Raw genomic sequence first — 27,535 nt, 5'->3', positions numbered from 1 at the left:
TCGTGTCGTTTTCTCTGCTGTTCCTTCCTCTTCAACACTTTCCCGTCTGACCCCCCCTCTGCTCAGCACCGCACAAGTCCATCATTGCCATCTCTAGGTCTAAGGTCAGACTTACACTCACAACACATTTGCCCGGGTAAGCAAGCTTTCTCTCCTGAAGCTGCATGTGTTACAGGCTTAGCTTGTGCATTTGGCCCCTAGGACGCTCGGCGACAACTGTTCCTGAGCCAGTAGCTGACAGCTGTTTGTGGTGGGCAGAGGCTGGGGAGAAGGCTGGGGAGAAGGGTCTCTCACTCTGAAACAAGCTGCATCCCAGAGCGCTGCTAAACCTCACGGGCTCCTCACGTGGAAGGGTTTTTATTTTCCTCCTGATCCTACGGCTACATCGACGAGGGAGACTTAGTTTGAAGCTTCGGATGAAAGAAGCTAACAGTCATGTAGGGACCTTTTTTTCTTAAGGCAGTGTAGATAACATTGCTCTAGAGGGCTGTGATATTTTTTGAGTTTCTGAATCTGTGAAAAAAACAACATCACTGAACATGCTGCTTCTTTGACCATTTTACCGACAAGCACCATTCAGAGGACATCCGAAACAACTGAGGTGAGATCCGCACGGTGTGTTCTTCTTTTCAAGCTGTTTTTGTCTGAGAGCATTACCTCACTTTATAGAGGCCCTGTGATTGAGGGGGTCACTGCAGGGTCTCTCACTGTCTCTGCCACTCTCTCTCTTATCTCCTCCAGCCCCTGTGTTCTTGTTCAGGGAGGAAGTTTTGACAGCCAGACTTTACAACCTCCTCCCCGCTCCCAGAGTGCTCTGCACATGCTCTGACAGACAGAGAGCCCTGGTGACTTCATCCCTCATTCACGAAACCTCCTCCTTCCACCACGCTCTTTTTTTTTTCCTCCCATCTTTTTTTTTTCTTCTCGCCCTCCCTCCCTCTCTCTCTCTCTATCTCACTCCCTCTCTCTCGCTCTCCCTCCCTCCCTCTCTCTCTCGCTTTCTCTCTCCCTCTCTCTCTCTTTCTCTCTCTCTCTCTCTCTCTCTCTAAGCAGTGAAGCCAGGCAGCATGCCAGCCGTTTTCCTCCTCCTGCGCTCCCTGGTTATCAGGCTTCTCAGTAGCAAATTAGCCGGCTCGGCGGCGCAGTTCCTCCGCAGAAGCCTCTCCACGGCTGTGTCCCACCTCGGCACAGCGCTGCGTCACATCTGGGACCGGGTGCGCTCGCAGGAGTCCCGGGAAGCCATCCTCTCCTGCGTGCTCTGCATTCTCAACATGCACAAGAAGCAGGACAACTGAGTTTTCGTTTTGGACACAACTCATCTACCTTCCTCTCTCTCTCTCTCTCTCTCTCTCTCTTGGTTTTCTATTTTCTTTTTTTGCCTAAAATATTAGAAGGGAGAGAGGAGGAAAGTGAGTGTACTGCTCTGTTATGATTACCTCTGTAGTTTTGATTTTTATCCCCCAAAATAATTGTCTACATATAAAGAAGCGCTTATTTGAGGGGGAACCATGTCTGAAAGTTTTGTAAGGAAAATCCAGCCATTTACCATCGGGACCAAGCTCTCTGTGCCATCCGTATCAAAGTGCCCGGAATTCACAGAGAGCTACTTGCCGAGCCAGGCTCTGGACAACTGCAAGCTGCAGCACAATCTCAACGACCATGTGTCTCTTTTCCTGGGACGAGCCCAAGTGCGCTCTGGGAACCCACGGCTAGTGCCACAGCCACCATCATCATCATCATCCTCATCATCATCATCAACAACAACAACAACAACATCATCTTCATCATCCACAACAACTTCACTACAAATGACAACAACAACAACAACAACAAGTCAGGTAATCCCGGGCAAACATCAGCAACCGAGCATGGCTGAGGAGGACCACATGAACAGAAACGCCATCTCCCCAACCTCAGCTGCCTCCAGATCCATCCGGAAGATTACTATCTCCAGCAGCACAGAGGGCAACGCACCCCAGGCAGACCAGGGACTAGGCATCCCACGGCTGAGATTCAACCCCCAGGTAGAAAACAACAACAATAACAACAACATCACCACCACTTCCAACCCACAACTGCCTCGGATAGTGGGAGTGAGCTGTGAGAATAAGCCCAGCTCTCATTTCAAGGTACTGAACACAACTTGACAATATAATATATGAGTGTTCATGAGTCATGTTTACATATCACAGCTTTAAAACTTATATTTAGGCAACTATGGTAAAGAAATGATGAAATGAATGGAATTCCATGAATGAACTTCACTGCGTTTTTAAGACTTTGAGATGTGGGCATTATACGGACACAAAACGGAAGATTTGTTCTTAATAATTTAATTGAAATGTTGTGTTTACACACTGTTGCCATTGTTAACAGATAGTTGCACATATGATGGGACTGCATGTAACCTTAGCATGGTCGCTCATACAGCAAATGTTTCCTGCCTAGATTAATCTCAACAGATGTATTGCAATCAAAAGATAAATCACCGGCCAATGGAAACAATGAGCCCTGTGCTGAAATCATAGTGTATACAGTTTAATTGCTAAAACATGGTGCGGTCACTTACGGTGGGAGACAGAACAAGCAAATATCCAAATGCAACGATTTCAGGTGGCGTTTCAGGATTTTGAATTGGCAGTTTTTTTGACGACACTCATGAATCGTGTTTGGTAGCGATTTGAATTATGTTCGGCTACCATAAGTAAGGATAAACGAAAGTAGGACAGTACAAATTAGAGAACAAACTGATGGTGTCATCTGAATTGTTTGCTGATTGTAATATTGTTTGTTTTGGTATGATTTTTTTATAAGCTGCATATCTTTTGATAGCTTTGCACATGGCGTATGACACAGCAGACGATTTCGCAATGAAGGCTTATCCACTTTTCCGAAAAGGCTTATTATGATGGCTGTGGTTGATGTCATACATTTTCTGTACAACCGTATATTGTATAACATTAACATTACACACAAATGCCACAGAAGGACAACATGCTTTCTGCACGTAAGCAGAATTTAGTGATACCTATATAAAAAAGTCAATACTTAAATATCGGTTTACTGAGTCTTTCATTATCATCCCATTCAAACTCGACGTATGCAAGACAGCAGTTGCATAAGACTTAATCAGGTTATTCTCAATCTTTTCTGCTCATTATCCAAGTCTGTCAACGGCTGCAAGAAGAATTTCTGTTCATTATAGTGCAAGTTATGTAACATGAATGTTAACAAATTCTTTACAACTGACTAATCATCCTTAGACTTTCATAATACATGTTTAAATAGACTATAAAGAATAACACAATTTTAAACGTGGGTGACGGGATGGGACATTTATTTTGACACTGAGCATACCTTTACATTTATTGACAAGCCTGCGCTCATTTTGTAAAATTAAGTTTGTTGTCTTTCTCTTCTTAGGTTTTACTTCGAAAAGATTCTGATGAAGATAAACAGAACTACAGTGTTCGAGAAACAAGAGGAAAATACCAGTGTGTTCAACAGGTGACGTTCTGAACTATTCCTAAGGGCACCAATATTAGATAGAACGTTACTCTTTGCTCCTTTGCCAGATTATTTAATCGAATGATCGAATCCATGCTCCAACCACAGTGGAACTCTCACAGGGTTCTTTTAAAGGTAGCATGCAATGCTAACATTCAGTCACAAATGATTTTTATGATTCTTAGCTGCTTTTTAAGCTGTAACCCTGTAAAACTGGATGTTCTCTACCTAAATGTCATAGTGTAGAGAGACATGAGTCAAGCTCAAAGTCTTAGAGAGAAATGAATGCTCATGTTAGTGTTCTCTCTGTCTCTCTCTCTCTCCCACACACACACACACACACACACACACACACACACACACACACACGCACACACACACACACACACACACACACGCACGCACGCACGCACGCACACACACACACACACACACACACACACACACACACACACACACACACACACACACACACACACACACACACACACACACACACACACACACACACACACACACACACATTTTCTCTCTAAGATGAATGAAATAAGTGACTTTAAGAGTGGTGTATGCTTAGCTTGATCCAGATGTACATATGATAATGGTCTTTTGGAATGTAGTATGTGATGTCAAAGTCACAATTCACCAAGCTTAGGCTTATTGTTTTATGGGACATACAGGAGGCGGAAGAGGTGGTGACATTGTTATAACAGTTTTAGATTCAGCATGGGTTGAAAGCCTCAGACGGAAAGGCAAACTGGACGGAAAGACCACCTGTACGATCGGTGATGTCCGAATAAGTCTGAGCGCTGAGGCCCTGTGTTTATTTATGTGACGCCGTGGCCATTCGGACTAGGGAGTGGAACTGGATGCACTGTCGCTGCTCCAAGTCTTGAGTCATCCCGAGGAACAGTTAGCAGGCGAGGGAGCGAGCGAGCGAGCGAGGGAGGGAATGGGGACTTCTCCTCCCAGCCTACATCAGCCCCTAACAGACACAGAGGGCCTGGGTTTAGTTTCCTTGGTGTGGAAAACATGAAGTCAGAGCGTAGAGGACAGGACAGGACACACATAAGGCCTCATAGAACACTAGGTGTTATTCTCTTAGGGGGAGCAAAGCCAATTAAACATTAATATTGTGATTTGTTCCACTGTGGTGTCCCTCCCAGAGTAATAATAATAATTTAGTTCAAAATGAGTGAAGATTTTCTGCACGAGCGTCTCTCTGCGGATAGGTGAGAGGCGATACAGTCAGAGAGGTGCCGTGTTGCCTTCTGTTCTCCCAGATGTTTCCTGGCTGAATAGACCATATAACTGCAACTCCTCTGCGCCATTTTAATCTGTCCCTGACGCATTACCATTGGATAGTGCTGACTGTGCACTTTCGGGCGACAGTGAAGCCTAAGGTAATGAACAAATGGTTGACATTGCTTTCTGTTTTCTGAATGGATTTAACTAATAGGCAGGTTAACATTCCAGGGCTGACACAGATAGTACTATTTTGTCTGCTGTGGGATAGAGCAGTCTGAAGCTTGGGGCTACACAATGTATGTCTTTACTCCTTTCTGCTACGTCCTTACTAAAGGCCTTACTACTTTTAATGGATTTCCATGATTTAAACAGTTATTTCAACAAATACATGTACATGTCTGTTATCATATTTTAATGGACATGCACCACACAATATACAGTGTGTGGATATAGTTGCATGGGGGTTAGTAATCTATAATTTTATTTAGCAAGTTTTTCTTAAAGAAACCTATAAACATACATGGTAGTATGTATGATGTATGAGTGCTGTGGTAGTTTTTCACAGATTCTCACATTGTGACTCAAGCCAGAGCAAACATATTGTATCACCCCAATGCACCTGGATTCGGACTCCGCCCTTCAGCATTGGTGACATACTGTAGTTGGTTTACCAAGGCTACGCAGCAGGCTAGGCTAGGCTAGCACACCTTAGTCATCAGTGACGTAATCTGATTCTGTTTTGGCCATGTGGTTTGTGGCTATGTCTCCGGCATGGCCTGCTTTCCCAAATATTCTGGAGGTCTTGCTTTCGAAAGTTTGAATGTTTGTTGCCATATCTGTCCATCACATCACACAATGTGACTTCACTGAGGCAACACAAAGGCTCTCGCTGATAGAAAGGAAACACAAGACGTATACATTCCCCTTTTATTGATGTCTCTAATGTGCCTTGAGTGGTTGGTTTGGATGACTTCATCGTGCCTGTTATGATGTTCTCACAGACTCCAGTCTTTAAGGCCCTGTCGCCGAAAAGAGACCTTCTAAAGCGGGAGAGTCCTCCGAGCGAGAGCAAGGACACGCCACAGGGTTCAAAAAGCACAGCGATCCAGAACGACCACTGCTTCACCCAGTGCAATACCCTCTTCAACAAGGAGATATCTCAGGTACCCATACTATAATTACTTCTATTCAAACACTGAAAAAACAAAACCGACCATTCAATCAAATCTATTTGCCTCCTATTGCGTTAGCTCAGTGCTCTCTATGGTACATTAAAGAATTTGATTTCTGTCATGCCACAGAGTCTATTTGTTCCAAAATTTGCACTGCAACAAAGACTTAGTGGAAAATAAAATTAAAAAAAGAACAAGGGGAAGTTCTTCCAGCCAGGCCTTTGTGTTTAGCGCTCATTATTTTAGCATGATGAGACTCCTGGCTCTGTGTCCAATGGGGTCTTGTGTGAAGTTGACCAGGGCTTGGCTATGGAAACAAAACACACAAACACACACACATGCAAACACACAAGACCGATGAACATGGAAACAGACTACTCCTGTCCTTTGACCTTGTAAAAAGATTATCCTTCTTTTTTTTTTTTTTTCCGCCTCTGTTCTTTTTGGTTACAGTGCATGAGAGCAGGCAGGCAGGCAGGGCAGGCAGGCGGTCGAGAACAGAGGGAGGGGAAGGGGAATAGTCACAAGAGGAGCAATTATTTGAGGATGAGATCATTGTTTGGCTTCATCCCTTCACGCCTTTGGCCCGCGGAGACCAACCAAGGCAGCACAAGCGCTTGTGTTATCTCATCGCCATGCGGGCTCCAACCTACATGGACATTTTTCTGCGGGTTCGGCTCTGGGCCACTGGGTCCAGCTGGCGGGGGCCTTAGTCTGCCTGCCCCACCAGCCAATCCAGCGCAAGATAATTGAGCTGGAATAACAGCGGTAGGGGAAATAACTTTGCAGGGATGTATGCGTTCAGAGAGGATGTATAACTCACTGTTGGTGTTAATAAACTGAAGCACCATTGGTTTTTACAGAGCCGCGCGTGTTTTACGGAAACCGTCTCAGGGAGTGTGTTTACACTTTGCACGTTTTTCAGCCACTGGCACGCTGGTGGACCCTTGCGGTGATGTGGTCCAGTGGCAGAGTTTGATATATGTGTTATTGCAGCGTTGCATGGCTGTGCAAGAGCTGTACCAAACTGGAGACATGTTAATTTCCAAAAATGAGACAGAGAGAGACAGACAGAAAGAGACAGACAGAGAGAGAGAGAGAGACAGAGACAGAGAAAGAGAGAGAGAGAGAAAGAAGGGCAGCCACATAGCCTAACATAACCATTCATAAACTTGCTCTGTGGAAATACTTGAGGATAATTCTGTAAAGTAGTCTTCTTCCTTTTTCATTCCAAAAGTTCAATTATATATCAAAAAAGAGATGAATGACTGGGATGAATTGCAGGAGTGAAGACGGTTTTAGTGGCTTATGTGTCTAGTCCAAATCATAGTGTGTGTGGTCAACAGAAAGTATTTGTGTTTAGTTAATTGATACCTATACACGGTTTGGTTGGTTGGGTTCCTGGAATTTGTTTCCCCCAAATGGCCATGCTCAAACTGTAATGTTCAAAGCAAAAAAAAAAAAAAAAGTTTATAAAAGGCAGTCTGAGAACTGTGCATGAAAACAAATACATGCCCCAGGAGAGAGAGTGGTTCAGCTGCCGGTGACTAAAAATGATGGCATTTCTGAAAAACACACACCATTGTTTCAGTGGGAAAAGGAAGAAAACAAAGGCATTTCAGTTCCTGGATGATGTCATTTTTCCAGACAGTGTTGATAGAGTTACTTTTAAAATACATAACACCACAGATTACAGAATTGGTTTAGTTAGTCGTAAAATGTCAATTCTAATGTATTCCGTTAGATTGCTCAAGGTGAGTAACGCATTAAAATAGTTTATTAGCTGTGGATGAAACAGTTATATCAGACATTGAGGTTGTATGGCCCACCACCAACACCAACACCAACCCCCCAACCAAAAAAAAAACAAAAAACAAAGGATAGATAGATGGTTAGAAAGACAGTTAGTATTACTATTATTATTATCGTTATTGTTATTGCTATTGCTATTGCTATTGCTATTGCTATTGCTATTGCTATTGCTATTGCTATTGCTATTGCTATTGCTATTGCTATTGCTATTGCTATTGCTATTGTTACTATTTTTATTGTTATTATTATTTGCCAATTATAACAGACATATGCTCATGAAACTTTAACATCATTTGTGTCAAAGAACCCATGTGACCCATGGCTGGCCAAAAACGTGCAGGCTGGATATATTGGCCCTCAACATTATAAGCTGATTGTACATTCCCAACACAGACTTTAGAGGTTTTTATTTAGGCTGTTATTATAACCTGAGAAAGAAAGAGAAAGAATGCACCTGAGAGATGCACCTCAACCTGTACAGCTCAGCCAGTGCAGTTTCAATGGTTTCATTGCTTCATTGCTCGGCATCTGGCTTCGGAAGGAAGATCGGTAGTAATAAGGCCTATGAGGACTATAAACAGGTGATTTGCTCTTCATTTAAATTTGCATCATCAGTTGCTGGCTGCTTCATTTGAACATGCTATGACTGAACCAAAACCTCAAAAAGCTGGAATAACAAAACAAGAAGTTTGTTCATGGGTGCAGGACACCTGGCGAGTGACAGAAGCATTGATTGTGGCAGTGACAGAGCTCTGTGGAGCGGCAATATTCTCGTTGTGGATTGGCGTCATTTTGAGAGATGCTAGTTAATGAGAAATGCAGATTACGGGAGAATTAGAATTTTAGAGCGAAAAGACTTCACATGAGGATTTAAAAGGCAATCCCTTCAAGTGATCAATGTATTCTGACTACCACCAATTTTAATTTTAACTGTATATAAATATGTAATGCCGTTACATGTATTCTGTTACTCCCCAACACTATTTGCAGAGCACATCGCTTAGGGAACTGCTGTGATGTGATAGGGACGGCCATGTTTTCTCAAGCTTTGAAAACAGAAATACCTTCAAGGCCCAAGGGAGCTATTAAAGTTAATGACTGTTCTCTTTAGAGAGGTGACATCATTTTTTAATTTCATGCAAAAACTCAAGTGTGGTTGCCAAGCTATGCTACGGTTTTTTTTTGTCAGAAGTTGAACTGTGCTCCCTAGACTCAGTACATCCGAAAGAACACTAACTTCTGACAAAAATATTTGGCCTTGCGACTGTGGCCTTTAGGCAAAAAAAACAGATCAGATTTAAGGACGGGGAATGAATTTTCTTCACCACAAAAAAAAAAATCAAAACAATATTCCCTGTTCTGTCCCATTGCCTAAAGCAACAGGAATTTTTCATTTAGGGATATCGTACTATTTACAGGCTAGAATGGTTGCTTGATGTAAAACTGCAATTGTGCGGCTCTCTCAGACATTTCACTTGGGTGGGCTTCTATCTCTACAGACAAGTGACATTGTATTCATACCAAATAAACACGTACCGACCCTCCAGAGTCTTGCCACCTGTTTTCGATTCACACCATGCGGATGGAGCCAGAAAAGGGCTGTTTTAAAGACTTATGCAACGATCTTTGCAGACTTGCCAAAAGAAACCTCTGCTTTGGATAACATGACAGTGGAAAAAAAGGTAACCTCTGTGGTGCATTTCTGAAGTGTTGCTCCATATATACAGAGAAATGACATACTCTGGCCCTCCGTGGCAATGGAGACAACTTCAATCACACACACACACACACACACACACACACACACACACACACACACACACACACACACACACACACACACACACACACACACGCATACACACCAGTGATGTGGGTTTGTAGTCTCAGCTCACAGTCTCTAGCAAGGCTTTACCTAAACTGTTTGGGTAATATAATGTTTCCAGTGAGCAGTCCACAGAGGGAAAATGGGAAGCACGTCCAGAAGCTGGAGGAGAGTGGTATGGCAGAAGTTAACAGAGAAATCCAACACATGCTTTAACAGAGCTTCCACTGAAGGACTTGTGTGAATACAGATATGAATAAGAACAGTACTTTGCGTTTCCTAGAAAGAGATTAAACAATCAAACAAAAAAAGGCACCAGGCAGACCCTGCCGTGCTCCCAACCGGGAGCGAAGAGACTAAACATCGGAGAGATTAATATTCATGATTACGTGTATGATTATAGTATATACAAATGAACAAAAGCTTTGCTGTTGCTGAGTGGCGTCAGTCTCACCAGCATCTACCAGCCACCAGCCAGATTCATTCCACCTTAATAACGCTGCCTTGTACTGAGTTCATTACACCTTAATAACGCTGCCTTGTACTGAGTTCATTACACCTTAATAACGCTGCCTTGTACTGAGTTCATTCCACCTTAATAACGCTGCCTTGTACTGAGTTCATTCCACCTTAATAACGCTGCCTTGTACTGAGTTCATTACACCTTAATAACGCTGCCTTGTACTGAGTTCATTCCACCTTAATAACGCTGCCTTGTACTGAGTTCATTACACCTTAATAACGCTGCCTTGTACTGAGTTCATTCCACCTTAATAACGCTGCCTTGTACTGAGTTCATTACACCTTAATAACGCTGCCTTGTACTGAGTTCTGCATTTGGTTTGCCTGCAGGCTGAAGCGTGGATGAAAGGGAAGCTGAGGGACCTGAAGGACGGGTGTAACATCCAAAGATCCCCCCTCACAGACTGGGAAGAGGTGTCTCAAACCCTCCAAAGAGACCTCAAGGACTTTGAGAATACCCTCATTCAGCTGAACCAGGTGAGAAGGTATTAGTACAGGTATTATGCATTGTATGTCCCATCCTTAGCAAGTGGTCACTGGAGCTGAATTCACCTTAAGGGATCATGCCACAGCAAGAACATGAGACAGTCCCTTGTATTGAAATAGGCAGATTTCAGTGCGTCCTGGGGGTTCCTCCATAGTGTAAGCCTTGATCAGAATGTCAAAGTGATCATCACGTAATGTTTATTCTGCCGCACGGACCACCTGCTTCCAGGATACTTGATGAGTTTGTGCTCTCCTCTGCAGAGGGATTAGAGTTTTCAGTGCGTTTCAGACCAGATCTGCTGTCCCTTGCGCAATCTCCACACGAGAGGTGCAGAGGGCAAACTAGAGAGCAAAAAGGGGAGGGGAGGGAGAAAGAGAACGAAAGACTGAGAAGGCTCTCTCCCAGCCAGACTCCATCACTAGGACACTGTTTATTCTTGCAGTCTCTGGAGAGGTTGTTTGGAAATGGTACATTGGTAATAATTAACCTCCCCTGACTCGGGGCATTTGTGAGGGTCACACCGGAACTTTGCTCTGAGTGTGTGAGGGGAGGTGGAGGACTGCCAGCATCTGTCTTGTTAACATGACCCTCTGCAGCGCTTTCTCCGGGGATCTAGAAACTCCCTCTGTCTATTGTTTCACTATATTCACTTGGTGGTAACAGCGAAAAATGTGACCCTATGACTCCTATTTTGACAAAAAAAGTTGTGTGAAGTAATTGACAACTCAACAGTGAGGGTCAGGTTTGCAGTATTTACAGGCTAAAAATGTCATACAACACACCAAAAATACTCTCTAGTCCTACTCAAATACTCTTATACACTAGTCTGTCAATTCATTTACTCATGAACTTGTCAACTCTCTTTGGACAGATGGGTGAACAGTTGATGTGTAAGACAAACCCTACCTCAGACCTGGTGAAGAAGCAGCTGAGTCAAGTGAGGGACCAGTGGCAGACGCTGAAGCAGACGGCAGCCAATCAGACCAAAGCTCTGGGGGGAGCCAGGAACCTGCATGAGTTCAACAGGAAAGTGGACCGTCTGGAGGCCTGGATCAAGGACAAGGTAGGCTCCAAGGTTCTCTCCCCATCGCTGTGTTCCTGTGTTGAATCCCTCTCACAGCCTGACCCAACTTTACTATTCTCACTGGCTTGCTCCAATCCTCCCCTGCTTGCTGTAAGATGTCCTGTGGTGGGACAACAAGGCACACATCAAATGTCTGTTCTCTGGCACTGAGAAGTATATGTGTCATGAAGGAATCTGGTTCCTTTTGTCTGTAAATGCCACTGGGGCCTGCTTCCCTCTATTTAATCACATTCTCGTATTTTGTGAACCATGGCTGTGAAACATGTGTCCCAGAATTAAATTCAAAGTAGATAATGTTGTTTAACGAGATCTATCTGTTTTTCATTGTCTCATGGTAGTCAGGCTAATTTAGAACAACAGTAGCAGGGCTTAAAGAAAAACAAAGGTTTGTTAGAACAACGGGAAGCTGTTAAGCATCCACTTTCTGTACGTGTCAGCAGGAAGAGGAGCAGTCGCTGGCCAATCTCCTCGGGGAGAACATTGACAAAATGCAGCTGACAAGGAGGATCTTAGATTTGAAACAGGTGAGAGCTTCGAAACACACACACACACACACACACACACACACACTGTCTGAGAGGAAGCGGAAAGGGCCTTTCCACTGGTGGTCTTGGGCTTTTTGGCGAGAATGTTTTTAGCATGAGTTGCTAACTGGCCATGAAATCGATTCTCTGCAATGATACGGCTTTGTGTATGCAAACTCCTTTCAAGGATGAGCAGTTGTATCACAGTCTCCATGAGGAAATCAATCACTTGGCACTGAAGTTGGAGAAACAAGGCAAGACTGAGGGAAAGAACATCTCTACTCGGAAGAAGCACGTTAATAAAATGTTAGTAATGAAAGTCCTTAATGAAACACATGGTATGCAGTCATATCTAGGCTATGTTAAAGTAACACTATGGCGTTTCTGGAGCCGCAAGGTAGGGGGCTACTTTCTGCTGGACTATTCAGTAACTTATTTGCTGTCTTGCTTTTTCTCGTGTTGCACTTGCTTAAAGTTTGACTGTGTTAGGGAAGTTGTTGACTCGCTAGTTTGTCATAAACAAAGTAAGCAAATTTCAACAGGTATCGCTAAGTTTAGCCGCTAGCAAGACATCTCGTTAGCGATGTTAGCAAGCTTGTTATAACACACTTTAACATAGATGCTAGTAATAAACCCCTTATAAGCCACCTACCTGGCGGCTCCAGAAACCCCATAGTGTTACTTTAGGTCACAGCACAGCTCATCACTCACCCCTGTATTTAGGTGGCTGAAGGTCCAGGCTCTCCTCAAGGATGTTCATGAAAACCTGCAGCTTGCCCTTGAAGTCTCCTCCTTTTACCAACAGGCAGATAACATTATGTGTGCCATCAATAACATGGTAATTCAGTTGGCCATTTTTTTTATATTACAGATTTTGAAAAACATATTACATGCCTGGAAATGATTTAGTAACTTTTTTAACGTGCATTCCTTAGCGGAGAAACATTTCTGCAAGTCCTTCTCTAGCAAGCGGTGGAGATGGAGAGATTCGAGATATTGCCAGTCAGATTATGGTGAGTCGAAAGGTTCAGCTTTCACTTTGTGTAACAGGTTGTTTTTGCAACCTGCAAAATGTCCTCTGAAATGTTCTAAATGAATTCTGTTGTGTTTCTGTACTCCACTGCCAATGACTTCACCTGTGCCTGCATATCCCCTTCCACCAGATGCTTGATGTGACTGTCTCTCAGCTGTCAAACCTCCACCCTTCCTTGGCAGCTAGAGTCACCCAGAAGCAGGGAGAGGTGAAAGACTGCTGGGCCCTGCTCCAAAAGGCTGTCAGGTACAGTTTGCATGGTGATGTCCAACACCTACAGTGTCCCTGTTAGGACATAAATCATTTCATCCTCCAGTGAGAATGCTATGAGTTTCTTCAGAACCAGATGGGCTGTGTTCTTTTCCTCTGTGTGTCTGAACGTGTAACTGATCCTCTCTAGTCCAGTGCACCATCAGGCAATGAAGGTACAGAAACTAGGTTCAAGTATTAATTAAATGTGTGCTCAAAGTTAAAGGCACCCAGTGCAACTTTATAGGCTTGAGACTCGAAAAATAAACATTCAATTTCTAGTCTTTTTTACATGTACACTGTAAAAAATCCAACTACGGTTTGTTCAGTATAGTTGAAATTATTAGTTATAAAGACAAGGAAATGTTAATACTGCAAATGTATGCAGAAATGCATGTTAGACCAACAAAATGCAGCCTACTGATGTGTCAACATGCTTTAGAGAATAAGCTGAATTTAAAATGCTTCATTAGAATAAAGGTGGTATGGTTTGTTCAGTATAGTTGAAATTATTAGTTATAAAGACAAGGAAATGTAAATACTGTAAATGTATGCAGAAATGCATGTTAGACCTATTTACAAGGAAATGTAAATACTGTAAATGTATGCAGAAATGCATGTTAGACCAACAAATACAGCCTACTGATATGTCAACATGCACGGGGTTACACAGATCTCTCTAAGGGGCTTTCATCTCAATTTGGCGTCGTGCGACTGAGCGTCACAACTGAAGTAGCTACGGAATGAACAGGTGGAAAATAGAAGACAGAAGAGAGTACATAGAAAAGTGCGCGAACGCATCCAAGGTATAAGGGCAACTAATGTACGAATGTTAAATAGCTAGCTAGCTTGTTTGTCCCCTGATTGTAACTAACGTTAGCTAAACGAAGGGTGAAATTTGATGTAAAGTTAAAACATTATTTTAAACTCAAACTCAATTTATTAATCAAGCGAGCTGAGCACGAAAAAGGCACCCTTTGTAACGTAGTAGGATGACCTTTCGATTTATATCAGAACCTGGTTGGTGCAGTAGGTAGCGCGTCACTCTCATAAGCTATAGGTCGTGAGTTCGATCCTCACACGATGTAAACTGCTCGGCCATCCTGACTGCTTAAAGAGTCGACCTTGAGAGGGTGCGTGTAAGATTTGGCGTAAGTCGATCCTCCAGCCAAAATTGGTAGTCTCTGAGTCCCACTGGAATGCTCTTAGTGAGAGCACAGTAAATATTATTTATTTATTCTCAATTATGTTTTTGTAGTACTCTGAACAACATCATTCACTAAACGAAAAAATTTTCGTTGGCAGAATGAGGAATTTAAAGTTGTGTCTATCAAGAGAACTGAATATTATTAATAAGGACAACAGTGATATTGTAGTTGGTACAACAGTGATATTGTAGTTGGTACAACAGTGATATTGTAGTTGGTACAACACACAGTAAATTGTTGGGAAAACGCAAAAATCTAAATGCAGCATGTTGCCTTAAAGTTTTAAGTTATGTCAATCATTTTTTATTTACAGTGTAGTAAGTTTCAATAACTGCATACCATTACATATCAACATTCAAGGAGCAAAGATGAGACGTCGTTGTGTGGTGAGAACTGATAGAAAATCGTATACAACAACAATGGCCGGTGGGGAGAGGCCATTTTTCCATTGACTGGAATCCTGCTTTATTTATTGGTGGCACCAATAAATAAAGAGCTACGCTCTTGCGGCTAGTTTTAGCGCTCTTTTTAACGCTTAAAGTATCAAATAATGATGCAAATGTGCTAATATTGGGAAGTAAATGTCAATATCATAAAGATTGTCTTATCCAGAATATTTCTATTTTGATGCCCTAATGTTGCACTGGGTGCCTTTAAACACATGTTTTGGTTTAAAAATATATATATTATATATTTATATAATTAGAGAGGTCTTTCTGCACTTGCAGTCCTTCTGTGTACAATCACAAGATTGGTCTTTGACTGGAAATTGTGAAATCTTGCCCCTAAAAAAACATTGTGGTGGGATCTTATTAATGAGAGTCTCATGAAGTCCTTTCTCAAATACTCAACTTTTGACTTTATTTCAAACATTTGTTTTGAATTTCTCTGATTATTCTCTGAATGTATTAATTCAGAGTTTTTCCAGTTGAGCGCAAAGACCACAGAGCACTTTTTTTAGGAAAACAGTTTGCTTACAATACAAAGTAATGTTGCCATAGCATCTAGCCAAGTGTTGAAACTGAATATGACATGCATTTACATTAGAATTCCAACACAGTATGCACTTTACATGCATTAACTCATACAGAAACTTTGACTTTAGGTAAAGGTCTCCAAGGGTCTGATAATGATAATTCTGTTAACACTTGGCATGTACAACGTATTCAGACAGGCTGGTAAGTCACCCGCAGACAGTTTGTTTATTGTGTTGTAAATGAATGTAAAAGAAATTATAAATGACATTTGGATTATTAGTGTATGGTCTGTGCTCAGCACTTACTGGTTGATAGCCACAACATAAGAGCAGCTGTTGTTCAAGTTGGATCATTTAACCCGTATTCAGTTGACCGATTCCCAGTGAAAATAATACTCACGCTGAAAGCAGTCATTTGTAAATGGAGGCTAGAGGTGCAGCCAGGTAAACACTGAATGATTGTCTGTGTCATAATGTTAGTTGAACTTTCAAAACTCGTTTTATCCTTCTTTATTGACAGTGTTGTTTTTTTCCCCCTATGTCCAAAAATGATCCAGTGTTTTAAAATTCCTCTCTGTTCTCAAAGCATCTATGTTTACCGTGTGCCTGTCTGACATGATTTAGACATTTATTTAGCCGTGAACCTTTTTAACATCATGCATCTCTGTGCTATGTTTAGATCAGGATCCAATGACATCACTTTTGTAGCGGGAACCTTTCGTGGCTATTTTCTGTCTTTGTACATACACAGACACCGCGGGCAATGTGAGAATGTTTATAAGGGTCAGAGTTCAAAATCAATCAAGGGCTTTGTGTGTCCCCTTGCCTGTGAGTTAGATGTCGAGATGACAGGTTTAACTGACCCCTAAATTCCCCCTTCACAGGAGCGAGAAGCCAGCCCCCCCCAGATCCCAATTCGCCAGGGAAGACAGTGACCCGGCGACTCCGTCCAAAGAGCCCCAGTGCAGCGTGGGAACGCCGCCGCACAGGCTCATGGGAAAGGAGGTGAAAGAGGAGCAGAACCGGCTCAAGGGATGTGCGGTCAGTAGCTTGGTATTTACCACGGACATGCGACTGAATATGTGACTCTCTTTCTCTCTGGGTGCGAGTTCCTGCCCCCCCACCCCCCACACCACTTCTTCTCTCAGTAGACACAACTTGGCTGTTTGTTTCCTCGTCCGAGACGACTGAGTCACGATTGATTCAAGATGTGTGAGCAGCAAAAAGCCAAAACACTAACCTCATGTTTGAGCTAACACACCTTGATCTGCAAAGCTATATTCTGTCTATCTTTCTCTCTCAAGGTGTTTGAAATTACTCAGGCAGGACAAGAACTCCTTTGAACATGTGTGTGTAAACATCCGGTTTTGCCCATGTGTCAGCTAATCTCTACCCCACAGAGGGGCATTCTGCCACACGGCCGTGGTCCATACACTCTCCAACAGCCCGTCTCAAACACCGCTCACCTGATTAGGGAGCTCAGACTCATACAGCTCATGGGGAGAGACCTGGGACAGGGAACAGTCTGGCGTCTGTGTCAGTTGGTTTCTTTTCCTACCTCACATCCTCTTCTCTATCTTCCACTGAGGAGTTGGCCTTGCGCCCCACCCTATACACACTGCTCGCAGGAAGAGATTTCTGAGGTGTTGTTTACCCTGGCGGTCTAATTCTAGACGTTTCCATGAGGAGGAACGTTAAGTCATGGCATGACCCATGTGGCCAAACTGTACGCCAGAACAAACAGCCCTTTCCTCAAACTAAACGCGAACCCAGGGCTCTTTTTAAACAGCTAAACCTTAATAGTTTTCATATCCTCTGACATTATGGTTTGAATAACATCTGCACAGGCTTTTTCAACTGCATTAATGAACACACATCAGTTTAGTACCTTATGAATAGGGAAAGGTATGAGGCGTCATTAGTGTTGGATGGGTGCTCTGGCATTCTGCTTACCAGGTTGGTCCTCACATTGCAGAGCTGACTTTTCATCTTCAGTGGTGTATATGTTTTTTCTGCCTAGGTGAGGCATTTATGGACCATATGTTTAAAATGACTTTCTAAAGGCAAGCTTTCTTCTCCAAAAAGAAAAAAAAAGGCTTTGCTAAACACTGGATTTAAAAGCTACCAGTCAGGTCGTTCATATAGCCTGTAAGTGCTTTTTAGATGTTTGTCTTGTCCGTGCCCAAAGCGAGGCTGTGCGTAGAGAGGCAGTCTCCCTGCTGTGCCTGGCGAAGGCCGCTCCAACCATCCCCTCCAGATGACCCTGTGTTCTGGCACCCCGCCCTCGCCAGGTCTCTGTTCTCTGGCAGAGGAGTCACATCCATTCTTTCCACTCTCTTTCCCTTTCTTCTCTCTCTCCCACTCTCGCTCCCTCTCTATGTCAACCGCTAGCCTTGCGTCTGGCTTCCTCGCTGAGCCTGGCTGTGTTGCTGTGTGTTGCAGCAGCTGTGGCAATGTGACATCAGTGTCGCGGTGGAATATCTCAGGTGTTTGTCTCACCCTGCGGCCTGGCACCGTCGGCTCCTTTGCGCTTGCCCGCTGGTTCACAACAATGGGCACTTGTGTCAGCCAGCGCTTGGCAGCCGGGGGGTTACCTGAGTGCAAGATGCGTGGGAGTTGTGCTCATTACTCTTTATGGAGAGTTTAATAAGAGAGCGTGAGGAAAAAAGCGCAGGCCGAGCCCACAGGCCCGGTGCGGTGCGGTGCAGTGCGGTGTGGTGCCAGGCAAAAGCCACAAGCCCAGCAGTAAAAGAAACAGGCACTCACTTTGCCTCTGGGAGCACTGAATTGATTATGGCTCATTAGGAGGGGTGGATGGATTGAGGTGATGCAGCTGCTGGATGTTGACTTGGGACACACGCTTCTTTTCTTCCTCTCTCTCCCTCTGTCTCTCTCTCTCTTTGTCTCTGTCTCTCTCACACACATGCACACACACATCCATGCACACACACACACATGCACACACACACACATGCATGCACATACACAAGTTTAAAAAAAAAAACGGATTTAGCCGTTTGCAGGTGGTTGAACCATTGGAACTGATTCTTGCTGATGGAGGAGGTCAACTTTGCTGTGCATGTGTGGCTGTGTGTATGTTTGCAGGTGATGACGTACTCTAGGCTCTAAATGTAAGGATGGCAGGATGATCCCATCCACTCAACTGGTGATATATACGTGCTCATATTCTTTTCACTAGTCTGTAAAAGCAATCAGATGCTTAGCTTCCACAGTGATAGATTTACATGTTGATTAGTGATCACATCTGACTCCACGCCAATACATCAGACAAGTGCGGCTGCAGTTAGGAGGACAAGGAGAAGCAGGACATAAATCTTCCAATTGAAAAAGAGATTTAAGGTGAGGGTTGAAGAACAAAGGGAAACAGCTAATGATGAGGGGGGTTGTGGGGGGGGGGGGGCATTCATTTAGGCAGGAAGTCATTCAGTGGGCTGTACTTTCTGCCCCAAGTGACATAAATCTTTGTCTAATTTTCGTTTTTTTTTCGGTCTGCCGGAAAAGGAAAAGCTCGGGGGGGCCGCAGATAAACTTCTGAAGTTGTTTGGTGTGGCCTGAGGCGCAGAGCAGCAAGACGTGAGTGAGAGGAGACGTCACCGATGCTTATCGAGCCTGCAGACTTAATTGGGCAGAGCTTTTGTTATTCTTAGCATTGAAATCCGTTAGCAGCGCTGATAACGTGCAACGTGCCTTTGTGTGATTGAAACCATGCCCTTCGTTGACAGGCATGTTTTTAAGGTCTATTAAACCCTCTTAAATTTAATGTTTCCTTAGCCCCCATCCCGAAAGACTCACACACTCAAACACAAACACAATCACCCTCACACACACACACAAACACACCCACACACAAACACACACACACACACACACACACACACACACACACACACACACACACACACACACAAACAAACACACACACACACACACACACACACACACACACACACACACACACACACACACACACACACACACACACACACACACACACACACACACACACACACACACACACACACACACACACTCACTCATAGCATACACTCATTATTGTGTGTGTGTATGAGTGTACACGTGTGCGTTTGTGTGTAGCCTCCGCTCTCTAGCCCAGTGAGGTGTGTCGGCTGCAGTTGAGGAGTGGAGGATGGGGAATCACTCGCCACCTGCCAGGGGAAAGTCGGGGCTGCCTGCCCTGCATCCGAGGCACACTCCCTGGGAGCCCTGACACGGAAGAGGGCCTTGGCTCCACTCTCTCTTACCCCACCTGAGAGCTCGTTAAAGGGGAGCAGGCCAGAGGGGTTGAGCTGGGGGCCTTTCACAGCTTGGGTTTAGGATTGAACTCACGCCTGTCACCACCTCCCCTACACACACACACACACACACACACACACACACACACAGAGTACCACACACTCATTCACTCATACACACACATTCACACCCACACACACAATATAACAGAGAGAGAGAGACTGCAGCCATGGAGCTGTGTGGGTGGAAAAGTGGAGTATTTGTGAGGCAGCCCTGTTTGAGGGACGGAGAGGGGGGGTGCAGATGTTGCGGTGCATACAGGGTGTATAAATCACACCGCAAATGTCAAACCCCCACAGACCTTCCCTGCTTGTTCGAGCAGAAGTACAAATGAAAGCAGTGTTTAGTCGTTGATACGGGTCCCAAGCTCACGTGCCAAGCCTGTGGTCGCCAAACCGACAGACCCTCATCCCACTTTCCTTTCCAGATCTGTGTTTTCCATAGAAATACCAAGTGTCATTTTCATAACATCTTCATTTGTTTGCTCAGGGAGACACATTTATGTGATCTGTTCATATAAATGTGAGTGAAGAATGCTCTCCTGGTTGGGGAGGCTTGTCTTAGAGGGTGGTTATACCGTAGGGTGCAGCATATGGACGGAGGAATGAAAAGTTCTTTCCTGTGTTGGCTTTTCCCTGCAGCGCTGGCTGTAAACTTCTGGGGGTTGCTGTAACAGTAGGGACAGATGAAGACATTAAAAAAACAGTTGAGCTTTTTTGAGGGAGTGTGTCCATGACGTCTAGTCTCTTTAAAAAAAAAAAAAACACAATGTGACATTCACTCTAGTGGCGCCATGGCAACGGCACATTTCTGTTGAGGATGGGCCAAACGTTACGAAATGAACTTGCCGAATTTCCCCTATTTCAGTGACCGCAGATGACGACAGGACGTTGTAGTCATGCTGATGACTCCTGTTGCCCCTGACGTGTCATCACACGTGTCTGTGGTTCTGTGCTGCAGCTGAGCTGAGCTGAGGTTCATGTCTGTTTCTGTTTTGTTTTTTTTCCCCACAGGGTGGGAGAGAACCTGCGTCCACCAGAGCACCGACGAGCAGCCTGGACGAGAGCAGCCAGAACACCGGAGCAAGTGAAGTCATCCAGCGACCTCAGACAGAGGCTGAAAGGTGACCTCCCGCTTTACCCCTGGCCTGACTCTGTCCTCCCATGTCTACCCAACCTCCACCTCCAACTCCACCTCCACCTCCACCTCCACCTCCACCTCCACCTCCACCTCCACCTCCACCTCCACCTCCACCCCCAACCACACCCACACCCTCGTCTCTTGATGGAGAAGGCAGTCGTGAGCCAAACGCTAAATGGGTTGCATTGTTTTCCTCTTTTTTCTCCTCCTCTTTCTGGCAGCAGGAAGCCGAGGGCTGACGAAATGCGGGTTGCGGTGGTGGCGGCGACCGGGACAAGAGGGGACCACCCACAGCTCCACACGCAGCTCCAGAAATTTACCGTGTCCGCAGACAAGGTGCCTATTTCCCTTTTCCTCCTCCATTACGCCAGCGCTACACAACCGTTACGCAACACTGACCCCACCTGCGCTCCCTCGTCCTCACGGCCAGTCCTCCTTTCAGAAGGAGGCGGAAAGAGAGAGACAGACAGGGAGAGAGGGATAGAGAGAGGGAATAAAAGGGAGATGATCAAAGATGCAGGGTCCCCTGGGAGTACTACTCTTGGTCTCTGCTGTCAGCCAGTGAAAGAGGCTGGAGCCGATGCCTGTGGGGTGAGGTCACGACATGAAGTAGGAACACAAGACCATGTCCCTGTCTTAATTAGACACTGCATAACTGCTTGGGTGGGTGTGTGTGTGTGTGTGTTTGTGCGTGTGTGTGTGTGTGTGTGTGTGTGTGTGTGTGTGTGTGTGTGTGTGTGTGTGTGTGTGTGTGTGTGTGTGTGTGTGTGTGTGTGTGTGTGTGTGTGTGTGTGTGTGTTTACGTGTGTGTTTACGTGTGAAACAGAGAGAATGTGACACCACCACTGGCCCGGAGTCCTTCACCCGTCAGACTTCCAGGAATTGTCCTGGGCTGCCTCCATCTCCAGCAGCAAGCATGTCTGGGTCTAGACTGCAGCCAGGCCCACTCATAAGCCAGGCCCCAGTAGATTTGACTGGATCCCTACTGCTATTGGCAGAGGATCTTTCACCCCTTCCCACTGACTGTTCTGTCTCTTCAGTCCCTCCACATATACACACACACACACCCCTGCTCTTTTGTGGAATGTCACATCTCATTCTGCTCTTTTCCTTCTTTCATTCTTCCTCTCCTGCTGTCTGTCTTCCAAACAAAAAAAATAAAACCCAACAGACCCTGTCCTGGCTGAAGGACAACGTCGCCACGGCAACGCAGATCTGTTACACAGTGGGCTCAAACTCCAGCTTCGAGGCGGCCAAGAGGTGTCAGGCGGTCCTGGAGCAGGACATCCTGAGCAACAGAGCCAGGATAGAGCTGGTCAAGAAGGTACTGAACACAGGAAGCTCTCTCTGGCCTAAGGCAGCGCTTCCTGTTTGTCAATAACAACCTGTTACTATGACACTCTGTCCACAACACTGTGTTTCTCAGAAAGCAACCTTCATAAAGATCAGTCATCTAATAGCCTATCCAGTGGCCTATCCAGTAGGAAGGCTAGGTAGATGATATAATAAAGCCATGCACGATGATAGTAGAATTTATTATGTGACGCCCTTAGGTCAAGGTTATTCCGAAATACTGTAGTTTAAGTAAAATTCTGTTCTGAAAGATTTCTGGTATTATGCTAGTGAGTGATGATCCAGATTTCTGGTTTTGAATATCTTGTTTGGCTAGCAGTTAGCTGTTCCGTCAGGGTATCTTCAAGTAAAGCTGTTCCAAATACTCAACGCTTAACAAAGTTCCCCCATGACCTGCAGGAGGGCCATGGCCTGGTGAAAGCCCACCATCCAGGGAGTGCAAAAATTGAAGAGTTCCTGGGCCAGCTGGAGGTCCTGTGGGAGCAGCTGAAGAAGCAGCATCAGAGGAACGTGGTGGTCCTGCAGGCCTCAGAGGATCTCAACTTCAGGGTTAGCCCTCTCATTAACACTCATCAGGCTCACAGTGACAGCATCGGTGCTCGCCTCACATGTGGTTGCAATCTGAGACGTCTAGGTCTGTGAATCCAATTAGTCTCTCTTCGTCTGACGTCTCACCCCTTTCTCAAAAGAGTCTGAAACTCTTTTGACAATTGGATCGCCTTTTTTTAAATGCTTTAGTTACACATTTATGGAAGGTGGTTCTCATAAAGGACATCATTGCCTTAATGATTCTTGGAGGCAAAACAGAAGCAACCAAAGTTGTAATTCAATAGATACATATCGAACAACGGTGCACACTGGCTAATAAAGAGCTTCACTACACTCAGACCACTCTGTTCCCCGTGTCCCTGTCTCTCCAGGCGGTGACGGTCCTTCAGGCTCTGGGTGGTCTAGAGACCTGGTTGGAGGCGGTGGAGACGTCCATCAGGGAGAGCTCAGTGGCAGGGGACCCTGAGTCCATGAGCCTGGCCGAGCGCGAGAGCTGCCTCCTGGAGAGGGAGTTGTCCGCCCGCGGCCTTCAGCTGCAGGCCCTGAGACTCGAGGCGGACACCCTACGCACCCAGAGGCACCTTCACACTGAGCTGCTACCTGCACGCATCCAGGAAGTAGATAGGAAGTGAGTGCCCATTCCTGTCACTATCTCCCCATGTGGCTTCTAGATGTTCTTGTCCTCCATTTGGGTTCTTTGTGACATTCCGTTTAACTCGGTTGCTTGAGAGGGGTTTGGTCTGCCCCCTCCTTCCATTCACCTTGTCAGACGAGAGTCAGAGCTACTTCCAGGAAATTCCCAAGTTCCAAGGAAGATATTTTACAATAAAATTCATACAGAATTCAGAGGGCCTTTCATTTGTTGAAATTATATAATATTGACTTGCCTGGCAGGCCCATTTCCAGTCATTCATTTCATTCTTAATTAATGGGCGTTTAAAGGAGGTTTTCTCAAGGTTTTTGACTTGTGAGTCCACCCATTATAAGCACATAGACACACACATGCGCACACACACACACACACACACACACACACACACACACACACACACACACACGCACACACGCACACACGCGCACACACACACACACACACACTTATACCTTTTGCTGGGCTGAAATGAGCTTTAAGCCTGTGCTTCTATTTCCTCTAGGTGGAGTTAGGCTGAGGGGTTATTTCTCTGGACTCTGGTTTTTAAATAAAAGGAGAATGTTTCTCTGATGTGGGCCGCTTTGCTGGGTCTGCACCTCTGTCTATAAACATGAGTCAGACTCTGTAAAAGACACAGAGCTTACCAAAGAAAATAAAGCAAGGAAAGGGCGCCGTTGATGCGCCTCCAGGCCTCGGGTGCGGCTGGGGGCCATTTTAAAGCCTGTGTGTGTGTGTGTGTGGATATCATTGGTTCAGGTAAAGGCTGCCTAAACAGCTGCATGACAGTTGGGATGACATCACCGCTGAGGAGTTTGCTGGTTCCTGCCAAACAGCATTGTGCAGTTAGAATAATGGCGCCTTCATGTCTTGGACAGGAATTTTATGCATCGACTTGATGAACTTTATGCATCACCATAAGGTAGCCAAAGGTCAAACTGTACACTTGTCTAAATATGTTTATGTTACAGTGTTGTTTGGCTTTTGGTTAGTATATTTTGAGATGACAATGAGTCACTGAAGATATTGTTCAAGGAGAAACGATGATGTCTTTGCATTTCCATCTTCAGTTTTGTCTGTGTGTGCATAATGTGTCTGTGTGTGTGAGCACCTGTGTGTGCATGTCCATGAGTGTGTATGGGACTGTGTGAAGTTTGAGTGGGGTGTTTTGACGGTTGTTTGGATGCTGTCTCCTAGATACCAGAGTGTGCAGTGTGCGCTGACTCAGCAGAGCTCGGAGCTGCAGGACACGCGCATGCTGACTGAGTTCCTGGAGCGGGTGGAGCTGGAGGAGGGGAGCACCTTGGGACAGGTGTGTTTACACGCCCCCACCTCTCGACCTTCAACCTTTAACCCCTTAATCTTACCCCACCTCTCGACCTTCAACCCCTAAATCTTATCCCAAATCCAAGGTTGTCCCAGAGGACTATGCACTGTGCTACTGCACAACTGCTGTGAATGCCCCTCTCTGCTCTGCATACCTGAATGACATCATCAGTACTGCTATTGACTAGTCTGATTTTGATTAGCCTGAGAACGTCATGACAGAACACCATAACAGCAGAATGGCATTAATTAGGTGTGTGAGGATGAGGTGACATGGAAAACATGCAGGATAGCGTTGAGGACGGCTTCTCTAATTCATTACATCATAGTCCTGTGACCTAGATAGTAGATTGGTAGTTACGCCAGAGGCGCTCTCCCCTGCTCCAGGGACAATAGGGTAGGTCTTTTGTGCTGCCTGAGCCAAATTCAAATCGGCTCCCGATAGCAAGCAAACATCAGCTGACAGCTCTGAGGCATCTGGGGAGGATATTTGTCTGTGGCCACATTGTCACATTCGGTTGCTGACTTAAATCAGTGTGTGTGTTGATATGTATATGTGTTTATGCATGTGTGTGTGTTTGTTTGTTTGTGTGATTCAGCCTCTCCATAGTGAGATAGACTCAGAGCCGTCCCTGTTGGCCCTACCGTCCGGAGGAGGCAACGTGCCCCTGCTGGAGAGCATAGGAAACCCTGTAGAGGAGTTGCGGGAGGCTGTGGAGATGCTGAATGACACGGCCAGGAAACGAGGGCGCTCCATGTGCCAGGACCAGGCCATACAGGAGCTCCTGAGCCAGGTAGGAGACAGGGAGCAGGAGAGACCACAAAAGAATGAAAAAGAATGAAGAAGAAAAGACACATTCTAGACCTGTTCTTTAAACTGATTGTGTCATTTATTTGAGGTCTCAAAACGCTTTCAGTAATCAGACCAAAAGCACATTCATAATTCAGTATGATTTAGATGGCTAACTGTGTTTTATTTGTACGGAAGGACAAATGAGATAGGTCTTCAGGACAAATGAGACAGGTCTTCTTAAACCAGCCATGTTGAGTAACACTGTACCCAGCACTCTAAATGTCCTCACCTATGCTTCGGCGCCCCTCGTATCCCAGCATGCCACAGTGTCTGTGCGGGTGGAGCAGCGGCAGCAGCGGGCGGCGGAGCTGGCAGAGCAGGTGCAGGCGCGGGAAAGCGAGATGGCTGTGAGGTGTGAGCCAGAGCGCAGTGGCCTGGAGGCCCTGCGGGAGGAGCAGCAGCAGCTGCAGGTGAGGTAGCCTGGGGCAGGAGCACACGGGAGGGACCTCGCCGTTCACACTCGCACACAGCTGCTCTGTGTGTCACTTCTCCTGGGTTTGACCCTGTGACCTCTCCCTGTGACCTCACCTGAGTCAAGTGTGCCACCAAGGAGGTTCAAATCCATGACGGTTGGCCTAGTTTTCTCCCAAAACTTTCACGTTTTTTTTATATTTTGTAATAAAGTACAGCTCTGTGTTACAGAAGTCCAACAGTACAGTACATGTACTCTCCTATCTGTTATCTCATTGTAGCACCTTTCTGTCAAGTTCCATGTAGACTTCTCCCATCATCTAGAAATAGTTTTGATTTTTTTTAGCCCTTTCAGGGTGTTCTCTTCTTTCCTTTTTTCATGCAAAGACCTCATAGCTTCTTTGTAGAACCCATGTGAGTCCTTCAATTGATCTCTTCTTCTCTTTATTCCCATGCTTCTTGCCATCCTCAACACATCATGTCTACCTTAAAGGGCAACCCCGTCTTAATTTCAGTCGGTGTTGCTGTTGCTCCTCCAAACCCACAGCTGTAGCAACACTTTCCAGAAGACATAAAAGTCTTCCGTCATCCAACAGACATTTCAACAGCAAGCAAAAAAAACAAAACCCCACAACTTAAAAATCAGCGTTGTAAATAATCAGGAACACCTCTGTGTTCTCTTCAGAGGATGTGTTGGAATGGAGGTTATTCAGCCAGGAAAGGAGGTCAAACTCAGTCCGTCGCTTATAAACACCATCACAATTGTGCCAAACGTGTTATTGGTCCAGGGAGCATTATGATTACAGTAACACAATGGGTTTTAGCCGCCTCGCTGTAATTGGGGAGAAACGAGCCTGGTTTCTCACGCACACGCCTCCACCAGTCTCGGTTAGCCGCAACGTGCTATTGCACAGCCTGTTTCCTGTTGTGTGCAGGGTTTCCCACATCAGTACAGACCCCCATGCTCTGCAGTCTATGAGGATTTAATCAAATAAATACCGGCGTCCCACACGGAACACGCATGGCTTTTACAGTCTACCGAAGCACTAAGGATAACATTGTGCTCCAGCTCATGTGCCCTTCGCTGTGTAACATATGTGTTTGTTTGTGTTTATAAGCAAGGGGCTATGTGGGATAAGAGGTGTGTACATGTGTGGGAGTTTGGGGGGATGGTCAATATGAGTCATATTTGGGCTGTGTTGTGTTTATAACACACACACACACACACACACACACAGACACACACACAGACACACACAAAGACACACACAC

General features: G+C 45.2%; 2 protein-coding genes across 4 annotated transcripts in view; both read left to right on the top strand.

Moving 5' to 3' along the window:
• Window positions 1-1,067: 1,067 nt before the first annotated feature.
• LOC308373089 (protein myomixer-like) lies at window positions 1,068-1,314 on the top strand (the record flags this gene model as incomplete). Its single annotated transcript, XM_080848501.1, has 1 exon — window positions 1,068-1,314. The coding sequence occupies one exon, from the start codon at window positions 1,068-1,070 to the stop codon at window positions 1,293-1,295; it is 228 nt and encodes a 75-aa protein (XP_080704627.1). The 3' UTR covers window positions 1,296-1,314.
• A 3-nt stretch (window positions 1,315-1,317) lies between these two features.
• The window catches only part of mymx (myomixer), a 40,043-nt gene continuing 13,825 nt past the window's right edge, over window positions 1,318-27,535 (top strand). Inside the window, exons 1-19 of one of the 3 annotated variants that reach the window (XM_080848499.1) lie at window positions 1,318-2,129; window positions 3,424-3,507; window positions 5,757-5,918; window positions 10,417-10,563; window positions 11,445-11,636; window positions 12,098-12,181; window positions 12,369-12,487; window positions 12,905-13,019; window positions 13,117-13,194; window positions 13,345-13,460; window positions 16,532-16,688; window positions 20,996-21,105; window positions 21,344-21,458; window positions 22,294-22,446; window positions 22,875-23,024; window positions 23,396-23,652; window positions 24,871-24,985; window positions 25,599-25,793; window positions 26,110-26,262. In XM_080848499.1, coding sequence (XP_080704625.1) covers window positions 1,509-2,129; window positions 3,424-3,507; window positions 5,757-5,918; window positions 10,417-10,563; window positions 11,445-11,636; window positions 12,098-12,181; window positions 12,369-12,487; window positions 12,905-13,019; window positions 13,117-13,194; window positions 13,345-13,460; window positions 16,532-16,688; window positions 20,996-21,105; window positions 21,344-21,458; window positions 22,294-22,446; window positions 22,875-23,024; window positions 23,396-23,652; window positions 24,871-24,985; window positions 25,599-25,793; window positions 26,110-26,262 — 3,123 coding nt within the window. In that variant the 5' untranslated portion in view covers window positions 1,318-1,508. Of the gene's footprint in view, window positions 2,130-3,423; window positions 3,508-5,756; window positions 5,919-10,416; window positions 10,564-11,444; window positions 11,637-12,094; window positions 12,182-12,368; window positions 12,488-12,904; window positions 13,020-13,116; window positions 13,195-13,344; window positions 13,461-16,531; window positions 16,689-20,995; window positions 21,106-21,343; window positions 21,459-22,293; window positions 22,447-22,874; window positions 23,025-23,395; window positions 23,653-24,870; window positions 24,986-25,598; window positions 25,794-26,109; window positions 26,263-27,535 lie in introns of all 3 variants that reach the window. The other 2 variants (XM_080848500.1, XM_080848498.1) reach the window with 2 other exon arrangements.

This window comes from Sprattus sprattus, assembly GCF_963457725.1.
Source record: "Sprattus sprattus genome assembly, chromosome: 12".
NCBI classification, from domain to species: Eukaryota; Metazoa; Chordata; class Actinopteri; order Clupeiformes; family Clupeidae; genus Sprattus; species Sprattus sprattus.
The sequence above is the reverse complement of the archived record's forward strand: the minus strand, read 5'-3'. Positions and strand labels throughout refer to the sequence as shown.